Below are 12,785 nucleotides of genomic sequence, written 5' to 3'. Positions count from 1 at the left end.
ATCCTATAGCCGCCACTGACCTATTTCATGCCACACAACAAACGTGTACAGTAGGTTATACCAATTAATTGCAAATCAGTTGCGGAATCAGTGGGTGGCAAAGTTGAAGGTTTCTGTAAAATAATTATTTGGATAAGAGAATAAAATGGCTAAAACCGCCAGAGAGGACAGCCTCCTGGATCCCAACAATAGGTAAAGCAAGGTTTCCGTAGAATCGCTCACCCTATCGGCAACAGTCACCGATTGTCGTGAAGGTTGAACCGGTTCAACTTTGCCGATTGCGTTGCAGACGAATCAGGGTGCATTGCTAGATGCCCTGACGCAATCGGGAAGCCACCCGATTCATTGCTCGGCAAATTTGAACCAGGTTCAACTTCCCAGACGACTGTCGGCGACTGTCGCAGATAGGGTGAGCGATTCTATGGAAACCGAGCTTAATGGAACACTCTAAAGGCCTGTTTATACTTGCAAGGTTAACGATAAAAAGTTAAAAATCAATTGTTCATATGGAAGATTAAAGAAATAAGAGAAGTTTTTTGAATATTTAAAAACTAGTGGAAATAAGGTGTAAAAAAAGCCCCTTTTCCCATCTTTTAAATATTTAAAAATCTGTATCTTATTCACAGTTTCCCAGTTTTTTATCAAACAACTTTTTTTGTCTTAGGAAAATCAGTTCTACAACATATCAATTTTTTCCTCCTGAGCCTGACTTTAAAATGTCGTCATAATCATAGAAAAACGATGAAATCGTAGTAATTACAACGATTTTACCGTTTTCCATGATTATGACGTCATTTGAATTGATTTGTCAAAATTTTCTTCTTATCGTATACACGATAAATTGTTATCGAATAAAATTACTTTTATTTAAACTACTTCTTCTCTCGACCATTGAATCCCGGCCTTCGAACCGCTGGCCCTTCATTGCCACTCGCAAAATATTATGGATCTGCCACGAACCTGTAATTGTTGTTTCACTAGCCGCCATCATGTTTGTTGATAAATTGGAAGTTTCATAATTCGAAGTACATATTGCGGTATGGGTGTGCATTCTAAGCAGAAAAAGAAATATTCATTGCTATATATACGATCAGATTATTAAAGAAAAAGTAGTTATTACGTGGATTATGTCTGCTGGATTTGTATATAAAATATGTCAGTGTTGCAAGCCTGTAGACAGTGGGTCCAGAAGGTGCAGAAAAAGCCCGTCACCTACCGAATTTAAAAGGTCCACATTTTTAAACCTACAACAGAATTTCATTAAAATCGTTTCTGATTTTTGCAAAATTCTGTGCGTTACATTTTCATTGTCTGCCCTTCCAATCTTTAATTTATAATAACAGTGGTCAGGGGCTGATTCAGTAGGGAAAACGGGAGGCACGTGTCTTCTTCCCCCTCCCCCCACCACTTCTGCCACTAAATTTTAAAATTTCAATGCATATTTTGAATTAGCGCTACTCACTCATCTATTCTGAATATGATGTGTGCGCCCCCAACCCCTCACCACTCCACACCTTTTGAAAAATTCTGGATGCGCTCCTGATGGTACGCTACCAACTTAAAAATTTATCTGCTCGACGCATAAATTAAATCCCAAACCGTAAATAATATAGAGCAACTTTTAGAAGTATCTATAAATAGCAGAATAACTTTAATCCTAGTAGCCAAACGACAGAACTGCTGATTTTCATTTTTTTTGGTGGGGGGGGGGGCATGTACCTTACCCTTAAACCACCCCCGGGCGTTATTCCCTGATATTACTCGATGCCATCGCACAATGCTCGGAATGTTCTACTTCACATCCATGGCACTGTACCGGTACTTCACCTCTTGGATTCTGATTGTGGATTCATTGCCCATCATGCGTTCCTTGTTGTGCTCGAAAACAGGGGTGGCGCCAGCGGGGGGGAGAGCTCCCCCCCCCCGTCGGGGAGAAAAAGCACAATTCGTCGGGGAGAAAAAATATTATATGTATTTTTTCACATATTAGGCCTAGTAGACTCTAAAATCGATTAAATAAGACTTCGAAACACCTAAGTTGTCGAAATTTTCGTGGGCTTCGCCCCCAGGTCCACTTACGGGACGTTTTGAGCGACCACGCCCACTTTGCTTTCGTCCGGGAAATCTGACACCTCGTCGGGGACCTCGCCCCCCCCCCCGACGGGCAAAGCCTGGCGCCATTCCTGCTCGAAAATGCATTTCGCTTGAGAGAAGCTAATGAGTCTTTCCAGAAGAAAAGAATCGATATATTTTTCGACAGTATTCGGCACAACTTTATCGAAGGTTGCGCCTATGGGGTCGGTGGGGAGGATCAGGAAGGAGAACCCTCACTTTTGCGGTCCGGGAAACTCGTGATTTTATCAGGATGTCTTCTCTTTAAAACAAAGCCTGGTGCTTCACCTATGACAAGCCAATTTGCATTACTCGAAAATCTAGAAACGTGATTGGAAGGTTATACATTGGACTTTGAAGTTTAAAGTCATTAACAGACCCCTTAGAATGCAGGAAAGTGCAGTTCCCGACATGTAGAAAGTAAAATTCTTCGGACAGTGGCGTATCTAGGGGGTGCGCTGGGGCGCAAGCCCCCCAAAAAATTGCTCGCGCACCACCGTCCCCCCGCCCCCTCCAGCCAGTCGCACCCCATCCCCCCACAAAATCACTGTCGAGAAGTTAAAAATCACCTACATTCAACTTATTTTGCAAATTAGCGCACCTCAACTGATCATCGATCCCCTACTTCACCACCTCCCCCACTCCATCAGCACCCACATTTCAAGACTTTTCGGTGGAGGGGTCTGGATCCCATCCAATTCAAGTCTTAGGCCTATATTCATTTTTCCCAAGACTTGATGATTACAGAAGATGTCTGGCCCACCTGGTCCCTTTATTTATATTTTTTTTTGCGAACTTTGGATGGGCTTCTTTTCGAGATGTGCTACTTTTCGGGATAGGCTTTCTTTTTGCAAAGTAAAGAGGGGTGGGGGCTTCTTTTCAAAATGAATGCTGTAAATTTTGTGAATTTGTACAATTAAATAATAAATAAGGTTAATGTAACATCAATCTGTATTATGGAGTGTATTTAACTGGCATTAAACTAATGTATAAACTGCCACCTAAGTATAAACCAAGCTTTAATTTTACTTTGTTTTCTGAAATTCATGCACATGTGTGTATGTACTGTACTATCTCGAAAAGAAGCCTATGCTATTTAGAAAAGAAGCCCATGGGCTCCTTTTCGAGCATAATTTCATCTCGAGATTAAGCCCACTGGGCTTCAATTCAAGGTTTTACGGTAGATAGTTATTATGGTGTGGATTTTTATTTATTTATTTTTTTTTTTTTTTTAAATTCACGTAACATTGTAAATATTTGCAGTTTGTAGTACTGATAAAATAAGGTAAGGGCAACGCTCGGACAAAATTATTTTTTACTAGAATAATTTGACGCAGAAACCAAGTCTAGTGAGAGAGGGGTTTCTTCCCAACGGCTAGAGCCAGATGAGTGTTAAACTCTCATTCCCCATCCTCCAGTCTGCTATTCTTTAATGTTTTGGTTGAACATGGAACTCTTCATACCCGTGGTTAAATATCAGTTGTAGAGAGCCTGCATGCTCGAACTCTTCATACCCGCGCTCGCCAGAATTTGCTAGACACGACTCATACCGCCGTCACATTCCTGGATTGGTTTAATAGCATCTCTGTAGTAAAGAGGCTGCAAGAAGGATGCCATGGAACTCTTCCTACCAGTGGTTTAATAGCAGCTGTATTGAGGTTGCAAGAAGAATGCCGGGATTTTTACGGGAGAAAAAAAGTATTATGGAATACGCTTTTCTTAGATATATTAACGCCGCGCCTCAAAACAGTGGCGTAAGTATGGGAGTGGAGCCAGTTCGAAGCACTGGGGCCGGGTTTTTTTTTGGGGGGGGGAGCGAGGCATATAGATCTATAAAATTAACTTTTAAAATTCCTAAATTTTGCCCTCAGTAACATTAGCTTTTAGAGGCTGGGCCCTGTCCATTTGGTATTTACCAGGGAACAGTGAAATTAATTTCACTGTTCCCTGGTATTTGCATATGCTTCCTCACACGTGACGATGCACTAAAATAGAAATGGTTTGATTTTAGAATTACTCGAAGAAGAAGGTCAGATGAACATCATAATTTATATCAAAATATTTCTATTGTCACTTATGAATTTTACGTTTTTTAGGGTGCCTCGCACTTATGGTACAATAATGCAGCTATACATCGCCCTGCCTCGGCTTGTATGAATCGCATGCCTCTCTGACTCGCAGTTTGTCAATACCCTACTTGGAGCCGCAGTGAGCCAGTGATTGGCCTGAAAGTATTGAAAACATCCAACCTATAGGCTATTAATCACTTTTGCATTCATAATAAACAAACAATTACATGAATTCTATTTCCTGGATTCTACATGAACAAACAGTAGGATGGCTTTACTGAATGTCTGTATACATTTATTTTGTATTTCCACCACCGTAAAAGATGGACGTCAAACATGTTGTAGCTCTAGCGGCGGTAGTATGTTTGGTTTTTCTATTTGGAGGTTATTATGGAGGTTATTTCGTAGGTAGAAAAATACATTCTCGGTCTCCAGTTGATTGTGAATGGCAAAATTGGAATCAATGGAGTGATTGTTCTCACGAATGTGGAACAAATGGAACACAATATAGAATTCGATCGTATTCGCTACAAGCTAAAGATGGAGGTATTGAGTGTCATGGAAATAATTCCGAAGAAGAGAGATGCAATTTAATGTGCTCAAATGGTGGTACCCCAATGGATGAATTAGGTTACTGTAACTGTTTAAATGGATTCACTGGTACGTGCTGTGAATGTACAATACAAAACTGCAGCATGACCGAGTGGAATGGTTGGTCAACGTGCTCACACGCATGTGGTCCTCATGGAACACAATTCCGAATTCGCAAAATAGTACAGGCTCCTGAATGTGGAGGTAGTGAATGTACATCGTCACTGACAGAAGAACAATCATGTGGTCGAAAGTGCTACAACGGTGGTTCAATCGAAAATAATAGCTGCAAATGTCCATCTGGATATAGCGGGCAATGCTGTGAGTGTGAGATAAAACATTGTGAACTGAGCGAATGGAGTGAATGGTCACTGTGTTCGCAAACGTGTGGACCTTCAGGAACACGGTTTAGAATTCGAGATATCCTACAGTCACCAGAGTGTGGTGGAATGGCATGTTCATCTATCCTTTCAGAGCAACAGCCATGTAATCGAACGTGCTACAACGGTGGCAGTTTGATTGTTTCAGAGAAAACCTGCAGATGTTCAGATGGCTTCACTGGTCAGTGTTGTGAGATTAGGACACAGGACTGTGCATTGATTCCATGGGGCCAGTGGTCATCTTGTTCCCATACGTGTGGTCCACTAGGAAAACGATTTAGAATACGTGAAATGTTAGAAAAGCGGTCTGAATGCGGACAGACAATTCTCCCTTCTTTATTGTCAGAAGACCAGGCGTGTAATCAAGCTTGTTTGAATGGAGGAACAATTAGCGAAAGTCGTTGCGATTGTCCAATCGGATACAATGGCACTTGTTGTGAATGCAAAATACAAGACTGTGTCTTGAATGCATGGAGCGAATGGTCAACGTGTTCGGAAAGGTGTGGCGCTCTTGGAACGAGATTCAGAACACGTAATGTAGATAAGTTTCAAGAATGTGGAGGAGCCAAGTGTTCGTTTCCACTAACAGCACAACAACCGTGTAATAGAATTTGCAGCAACGGGGGCCGCTTAGTTGATCATGAAAACAATTGCAGTTGTCCAGATGGATTCAGAGGTCAGTGTTGTGATATTAAGGTACAAGACTGTGCGATGAGTTCATGGAACCAGTGGTCATCTTGCTCACATAGTTGTGGTCCGCTAGGGAAACAATTTAGAACACGTGACATCGACAGGTCGTCGGCTTGTGGTGGGCAGACTATGTTTCCTTCTTTTTTGTCAGAGGAGCAGTCATGTAATACATTTTGTTTGAATAGTGGGAAACTTATCGAAAATCGTTGCGATTGTCCAATTGGATACAGTGGTACCTGTTGCGAATGCAAGATACAAGATTGTGTCATGGATGCTTGGAGCGAATGGTCAGCGTGTTCTAAAAAATGCGGACCTCTCGGAAAACAGTTCAGAACACGTAATGTTATTAAGGAACACGCCTGTGGTGGAGTCGTCTGCCCCAATAAGCTTACTGATCAAACACCCTGCAACCAGTTCTGCAACAACAGCGGAACCATGAAACAACAAGAGGACACATGCAGCTGCCAAGAAGGGTTTAGTGGTGATTGCTGTGAATGCGAAAATGTCGACTGCAGTCATAGTGAATGGAGTGATTGGTCGTCATGTAAAAATGCAACGCTCCAAGTTAGATTTTGCATTCACACCTGGGCTGTGTATACTTATTGCCTTGGTTTGGCTCTGTAATCATTAGTGGTCGTGGGACTGCTTTGGGCCCTACCTAAACTGGTCAAACATTTTGTTTGGGTCTATACCCCAGCTGCACTGATGAGGCCTGGAAGGCCGAAACGGATCCGTCTGCAGATATTGGGATTCCTTCCAGTGGATACTTAGTTTATTTTGTCATTCTGATCGGATTTTCTCTACTGTTCCGTTTTAATTACATATATATATATATATATATATATATATATATATCCTGTGAAAAGACAAGTGCATACAAGGTAATTTAGTAAATAAAAGATTTGCAAAGTGCAGTGACAAAGTCAAATGCATATTACTTTGTTCCTATTGCATGAATTTTTATTGTTCTATGCTTTGATCAACTTTATAAAATCTCCTCAATGAATAAATTGAGAGTTTGTTACAATACTGTTTGAAAAAACTATTACGACAACCTTGGTATTGCAGTGCAAGCGCACTTTTTGTGAATAATTGTCTTCTGTCTTTTCAAGAATTTATGAGGAAGTCCATTTATAGTTTTTCACAAAGGTTTTTTATGAAGTGAAAAACCCCTATTGAGTTACATCAATGAATATTTTCTTAAAGATTCCTGTTTGTCCAGAATATAGAGAGATCTTATACTGTAGTTCACAAACTGATGTTGCTTTTTTTTTTTTTTTTTTTTTTTTTTTTATGCTTTAACATTCATACAGCGATTGGAATTGAAATGACAGTGTGAGAAATATCAATATTATATTCTGGTATATTTTATACAATCATCATAGCATAATAAAATGAATTGCTATAATTAATTACAAAAATAGAAACTATACAATATAAAATGCTATACAATAAATTATTATAATTATTGTTATTATCACAATATCATCTGTCTCTTATACACATCTAGATGTGTATAAGAGACAGGAGTGTGGTGGAATGGCATGTTCATCTATCCTTTCAGAGCAACAGCCATGTAATCGAACGTGCTACAACGGTGGCAGTTTGATTGTTTCAGAGAAAAGCTGCAGATGTTCAGATGGCTTCACTGGTCAGTGTTGTGAGATTAGGACACAGGACTGTGCATTGATTCCATGGGGCCAGTGGTCATCTTGTTCCCATACGTGTGGTCCACTAGGAAAACGATTTAGAATACGTGAAATGTTAGAAAAGCGGTCTGAATGCGGACAGACAATTCTCCCTTCTTTATTGTCAGAAGACCAGGCGTGTAATCAAGCTTGTTTGAATGGAGGAACAATTAGCGAAAGTCGTTGCGATTGTCCAATCGGATACAATGGCACTTGTTGTGAATGCAAAATACAAGACTGTGTCTTGAATGCATGGAGCGAATGGTCAACGTGTTCGGAAAGGTGTGGTGCTCTTGGAACGAGATTCAGAACACGTAATGTAGATAAGTTTCAAGAATGTGGAGGAGCCAAGTGTTCATTTCCACTAACAGCACAACAACCGTGTAATAGAATTTGCAGTAACGGGGGCCGCTTAGTTGATCATGAAAACAATTGCAGTTGTCCAGATGGATTCAGAGGTCAGTGTTGTGATATTAAGGTACAAGACTGTGCGATGAGTTCATGAACCAGTGGTCATCTTGCTCACATAGTTGTGGTCCGCTAGGGAAACAATTTAGAACACGTGACATCGACAGGTCGTCGGCTTGTGGTGGGCAGACTATGTTTCCTTCTTCTTTGTCAGAGGAGCAGTCGTGTAATACATTTTGTTTTAATAGTGGGAAACTTATCGAAAATCGTTGCGATTGTCCAATTGGATACAGTGGTACCTGTTGCGAATGCAAGATACAAGATTGTGTCATGGATGCTTGGAGCGAATGGTCAGCGTGTTCTAAAAAATGCGGACCTCTCGGAAAACAGTTCAGAACACGTAATGTTACTAAGGAACACGCCTGTGGTGGAGTCGTCTGCCCCAATAAGCTTACTGATCAAACACCCTGCAACCAGTTCTGCAACAACAGCGGAACCATGAAACTACAAGAGGACACATGCAGCTGCCAAGAAGGGTTTAGTGGTGATTGCTGTGAATGCGAAAATGTCGACTGCAGTCATAGTGAATGGAGTGATTGGTCGTCATGTAAAAATGCAACGCTCCAAGTTAGATCACGTGACGTTAATATGTACCCAAAATGTTCTGGAAAACAATGTAGTGGGTCGTTAACCGATGAGCGTTTGTGTGCAGACACACTAAAGTCCAAACTTCTGGTTCCAAAATGGGTAGTTGGATCATTTGGTTTTTTTGCTGTGCTCGTTACCTGTGTGTTGGTGATATGTCTGTATTTTTTATGCAGGTAAATAAAGAGCAATCTACATGTTGCTTTTTTTTCTTTTCTTCTCTCTTAAATGCTTTTACATTTATACAACGATTAGATTGAAATGACAGTGTGAGAAATATCAATAATCTGGTGATATTTTGTCTGTATGTATGCAGGTACATCTACATGTTGCTGTTTTTTTTTTGTTTTTTTTTTATGCTTTAACATTCATACAGCGATTGGAATTGAAATGACAGTGTGAGAAATATCAATATTATATTCTGGTATATTTTATACAATCATCATAGCATAATAAAATGAATTGCTATAATTAATTACAAAAATAAGATTCAATAAGATTCATTAAGATTCAATAAATTCAATATGATTCATTAGATTTAAGTTATTTGAACATGTCTCTTTGGAGTTCTTTGTTAGTTTGCTTTTTTCTTTATTCCTCTCTGAAATTGTACCTTGATCAATCACTTGAATTTCATTTGTACCCTGTTGTTCAAATGACAATAAAGAATATCGTATCGTATCGTATCGTAAATAGAAACTATACAATATAAAATGCTATACAATAAATTATTATAATTATTGTTATTTTAACAATATCATATTACATCATTTCATATCACATACAACATCACATCATGTTATGTGATATGAAATGATATAATATGATATTATATTATATCATTTCATATCACATAACATCACATCATGTTGTATAGGCCTATTATATCGTATCACATAAAATCACATGGCATCTACCACATCACATCACATCCCACAACATGTTATCGCATCAGTCATATCACATCAAATATCATCACATCACACCACACCACACATCAGTCATATCACATCACATAACACCACATCACATAATATCACATCACACCACACATCACATCAATCATCACACCATTACATCATACCACACCACATCACATCACACGACACCACACCACACAACATCACAAGACACTGTAGTAGAGCGGCTAAGGTTGAATTTCAGGTAGAATCGTGCACTTCTGGAAGAAAGCATGAAACTTCCCACAGTGATACTATGACACCTAAAGATCAATAAAAAAAAAAAGAATAGACCCCAAAAAATAACGCCTCCTAGTGGCCACCATCTTGAAATCCAATATGGCCGCCAAAATATTCGATTTTAGTAAATATATTCATATCTACAGCACATGTCATTGCCAAATGAAGATCACTACATATGTTTCAATATCAGGGAGTGTCATGCAATCATCAGAAATTATGTCAGATGGCGCCGCTGTATTAGATTTCAAAATGGCCGCCAGATTAATGATATTTTTGTCAATATTCATATCTACAGTACATAGCACTGTCAATCAAAGACCGTTGCCCATGTTTTTAGATATCAGAGACTACCATGCAGCCATCAGAAATTATGTCAGAAGACCACTATATTAAATTTCAAAATGGCCGCCATCTTGAAATTTAATATGGCCGCCAAAATAATTAATTTTAGCCTATGTATTCATATTTACAGCACATATCACTCCAACTGAAGATCATTACCCATGTTTTCAATATCAGGGAGTGTCATGCAATCATCAGAAATTATGTCAGATGGCGCCGCCATATTGGATTTCAAGATGGCCGCCAAATTATTGCTATTTTTGTCAATATCTTATCTAAAGCACCTAGCACTGTCAATCAAAGACCGTTTCCCATGTTTTCGATATCAAGGACTATCATGCAGCCATCAGAAATTATGTCAGAATGCCACCACTGAATTTCAAGATTGCTGCCATACTATTTCAAGATGGCCGCCAAATTAATTATTGATAATGTTGTAAATATCGTCATATCTACAACACCTAGCACTGTCAAAGATCTCTACTCGTGTTTTTGATATCCGGGAGTATCATGCAGATATCAGAAATTATGTCAGAAGGCCGCCATATTGAATTTCAAGATGGCTGCCATATTGGATATGAAGATGGCGGCCAAATTGTTTTTTCATATTTACATATGTAAACTACCAGCACTGTGAATCAAGATTGTGTATATGTATAATTAGGGATATCATTCAATCATCAACATCTCATAATCATATTGAGACCTGCCTATGGCAGTGACGTAGCACCATTTAGAAAGAAGTCCGACAACTACCACTTTGGATTTCAGAATGATTGCCAATTAAGAAAGGTACATGAAAGAAATGGAAATTTAAAAAAATAATAGAAAACTGTTAAGGAATAACAAATTGGTAATCAATCGAAAGTAATGAAAATTTAAAAAAATAAGTAAATAACTGCTTTATATGGTCTGAGAGCAAGTGCAGAGGGAGAGAGATGATGCAGATATTAAACATCATTTATATTAAAGCTAGTTTTAGCATGAATGAAATTATATAAACATAAATCAAATATTAAAATTAATGGTGTGAAGACACTAATATCGAATAGACGTCGTGTCTATGAGATGGCTAATTATCATTTTCAAATGATATATAAACATATGTAAATATTGAAAGGGAAAGAAACGGAAAAGAAAATTAAAGGTAGGAAAAGGAAGAACGGAAAGGAAAAACTGGAAAGGGAAAAGAAATAAAAAAGAAAAGAAAATGAATATAATGGAGAAAGTGAAAAGAAATTAAAGAAACATCAAGAAAAATTAAGAAAAGTATATAGGCCTAGATAACTTTAGCATAAATGAAATTATGTAGACAAATTAAATATCACATTCAAGTATTATGGTATGAAGACAATAATATCGAATAGACTTCTAAATATCATTTTCAAATATATCAGGCCCGTAGCCAGGTCATTTCAAGGGGGGGGGGGTTCTCTGGGCGTGGGGTCCAGAGTCCTGCCTAAGGGCCCCGGCGGGGTCGGGCGCAAAGCCCCCGAAGACAGAGCAGTTTTTGTGTTTAATGGGTCTATATAATTTTATAAAAGCAGTTATGTTTTGAAAAAGATCTATGTAATAAAAAGGTGGTAATATAATAAAATTAGAAAATATTTCGTGAGTGGATTTCCCGTACGACTAAACATCGTAACGGTACTTGGTTTGGTTTACAGGAGTTCGTGCTTCGAACAGGTCATTCCATTCATAGAAGAAGCCTTTTCATGGAGAAAGTGTACCTTTTTAGCAAATGTTTGTCTGGGTCGAAAATAACTCCGGCTATATAAAAATTGATTAGAATATTGAAAATGTTAATCGTGTTAATGAATAGATAAAGATTACTAGGCCTAATATGTCCATTTTTATTGATCTAATCTACGTGTATTTACTTTCATAGTTTATATTTAAATATTAAAAAAAATGTTTATAAATTTATTTAAAATACTATATGAAATAATGTAATCATTAAAATTTATGATAATAATTGATATTTAAATAAAGCAAAAGATTGAAACATGTTAAATACAGACACAAAGTATACATAAACCTATTTCTAGATTACAGAAAATATGTAAATCTGTATTAAAATGATATAAATTTATATATATATACATAGAAATATTATGCATAAATATGTATTTAGTATAACAAATTAAATTTAAACGAAAATATGGAAGAAGCAGAGGAAGAAAGAATAGGAGAAAATTTAAAATGAACAATAATAATAATTTTTTCATTATTGCATCACGTTTTTGTGAAAATAACCCATCTTAAAGGACTATCTGTCGTTTTCTTCTTTGCCACAGTGGACGAAAAAAGTCAGTTATTCTACGACGTTTCGTAATTCTTTATCACTAAAAATTAACACTCGTTTTGACGCACTCCGTTCTGTTGTGTGTGTGTGTGTCTGTTGTTGAAAACAACCTTCCTAATTTTGTGACTGGCTATGTTGACTGAGATGGACCATGTTGACTTATTAATAATATTTTGTTTGGGATGGAAAAAAGGAATCAATTTTCCAAAAATGCTCCATCAGCAAATAGGTTAGTGTGCGCTGTGGACAGTATGGCTATGGAATTTACTAACCACACAATCCAGAATCAGGTGATTAAGTCGCAAAACTTTAGCTGCATTTGGTGGATTAAGTCGCAAAACTTTAGCTTCGTT

The 12,785-nt window shown here is 38.0% G+C and overlaps 3 protein-coding genes across 3 annotated transcripts; all 3 read left to right on the top strand.

Moving 5' to 3' along the window:
* The first annotated feature begins 4,481 nt into the window (after window positions 1-4,481).
* On the top strand, window positions 4,482-6,963 carry LOC117116188 (neurogenic locus notch homolog protein 1-like). The gene is made up of 2 exons (XM_033260187.1): window positions 4,482-6,406; window positions 6,955-6,963. The coding sequence occupies exons 1-2, from the start codon at window positions 4,505-4,507 to the stop codon at window positions 6,961-6,963; spliced, it is 1,911 nt and encodes a 636-aa protein (XP_033116078.1). The 5' UTR covers window positions 4,482-4,504.
* A 418-nt stretch (window positions 6,964-7,381) lies between these two features.
* Window positions 7,382-8,035, top strand: LOC117116187 (thrombospondin type-1 domain-containing protein 7A-like). Its single transcript, XM_033260186.1, has one exon. It carries the CDS (start codon window positions 7,382-7,384, stop codon window positions 8,033-8,035), a length of 654 nt encoding a protein of 217 aa, XP_033116077.1.
* LOC117116186 (thrombospondin type-1 domain-containing protein 7A-like) lies at window positions 8,032-8,763 on the top strand. The gene has a single exon (XM_033260185.1). It carries the CDS (start codon window positions 8,032-8,034, stop codon window positions 8,761-8,763), a length of 732 nt encoding a protein of 243 aa, XP_033116076.1.
* Window positions 8,764-12,785: the final 4,022 nt, after the last annotated feature.

Source organism: Anneissia japonica, unplaced genomic scaffold, assembly GCF_011630105.1.
Source record: "Anneissia japonica isolate Jap-2015-1 unplaced genomic scaffold, ASM1163010v1 scaffold287999_len110186_cov111, whole genome shotgun sequence".
NCBI classification, from domain to species: Eukaryota; Metazoa; Echinodermata; class Crinoidea; order Comatulida; family Comatulidae; genus Anneissia; species Anneissia japonica.
The sequence above is the reverse complement of the archived record's forward strand: the minus strand, read 5'-3'. Positions and strand labels throughout refer to the sequence as shown.

What these genes read in the sequence shown, in the direction of transcription:
- LOC117116188 (XM_033260187.1), top strand. Translation starts at nt 4,505, where the DNA reads ATGGACGTCAAACATGTTGTAGCTCTAGCGGCGGTAGTATGTTTGGTT.
- LOC117116187 (XM_033260186.1), top strand. Translation starts at nt 7,382, where the DNA reads ATGGCATGTTCATCTATCCTTTCAGAGCAACAGCCATGTAATCGAACG.
- LOC117116186 (XM_033260185.1), top strand. Translation starts at nt 8,032, where the DNA reads ATGAACCAGTGGTCATCTTGCTCACATAGTTGTGGTCCGCTAGGGAAA.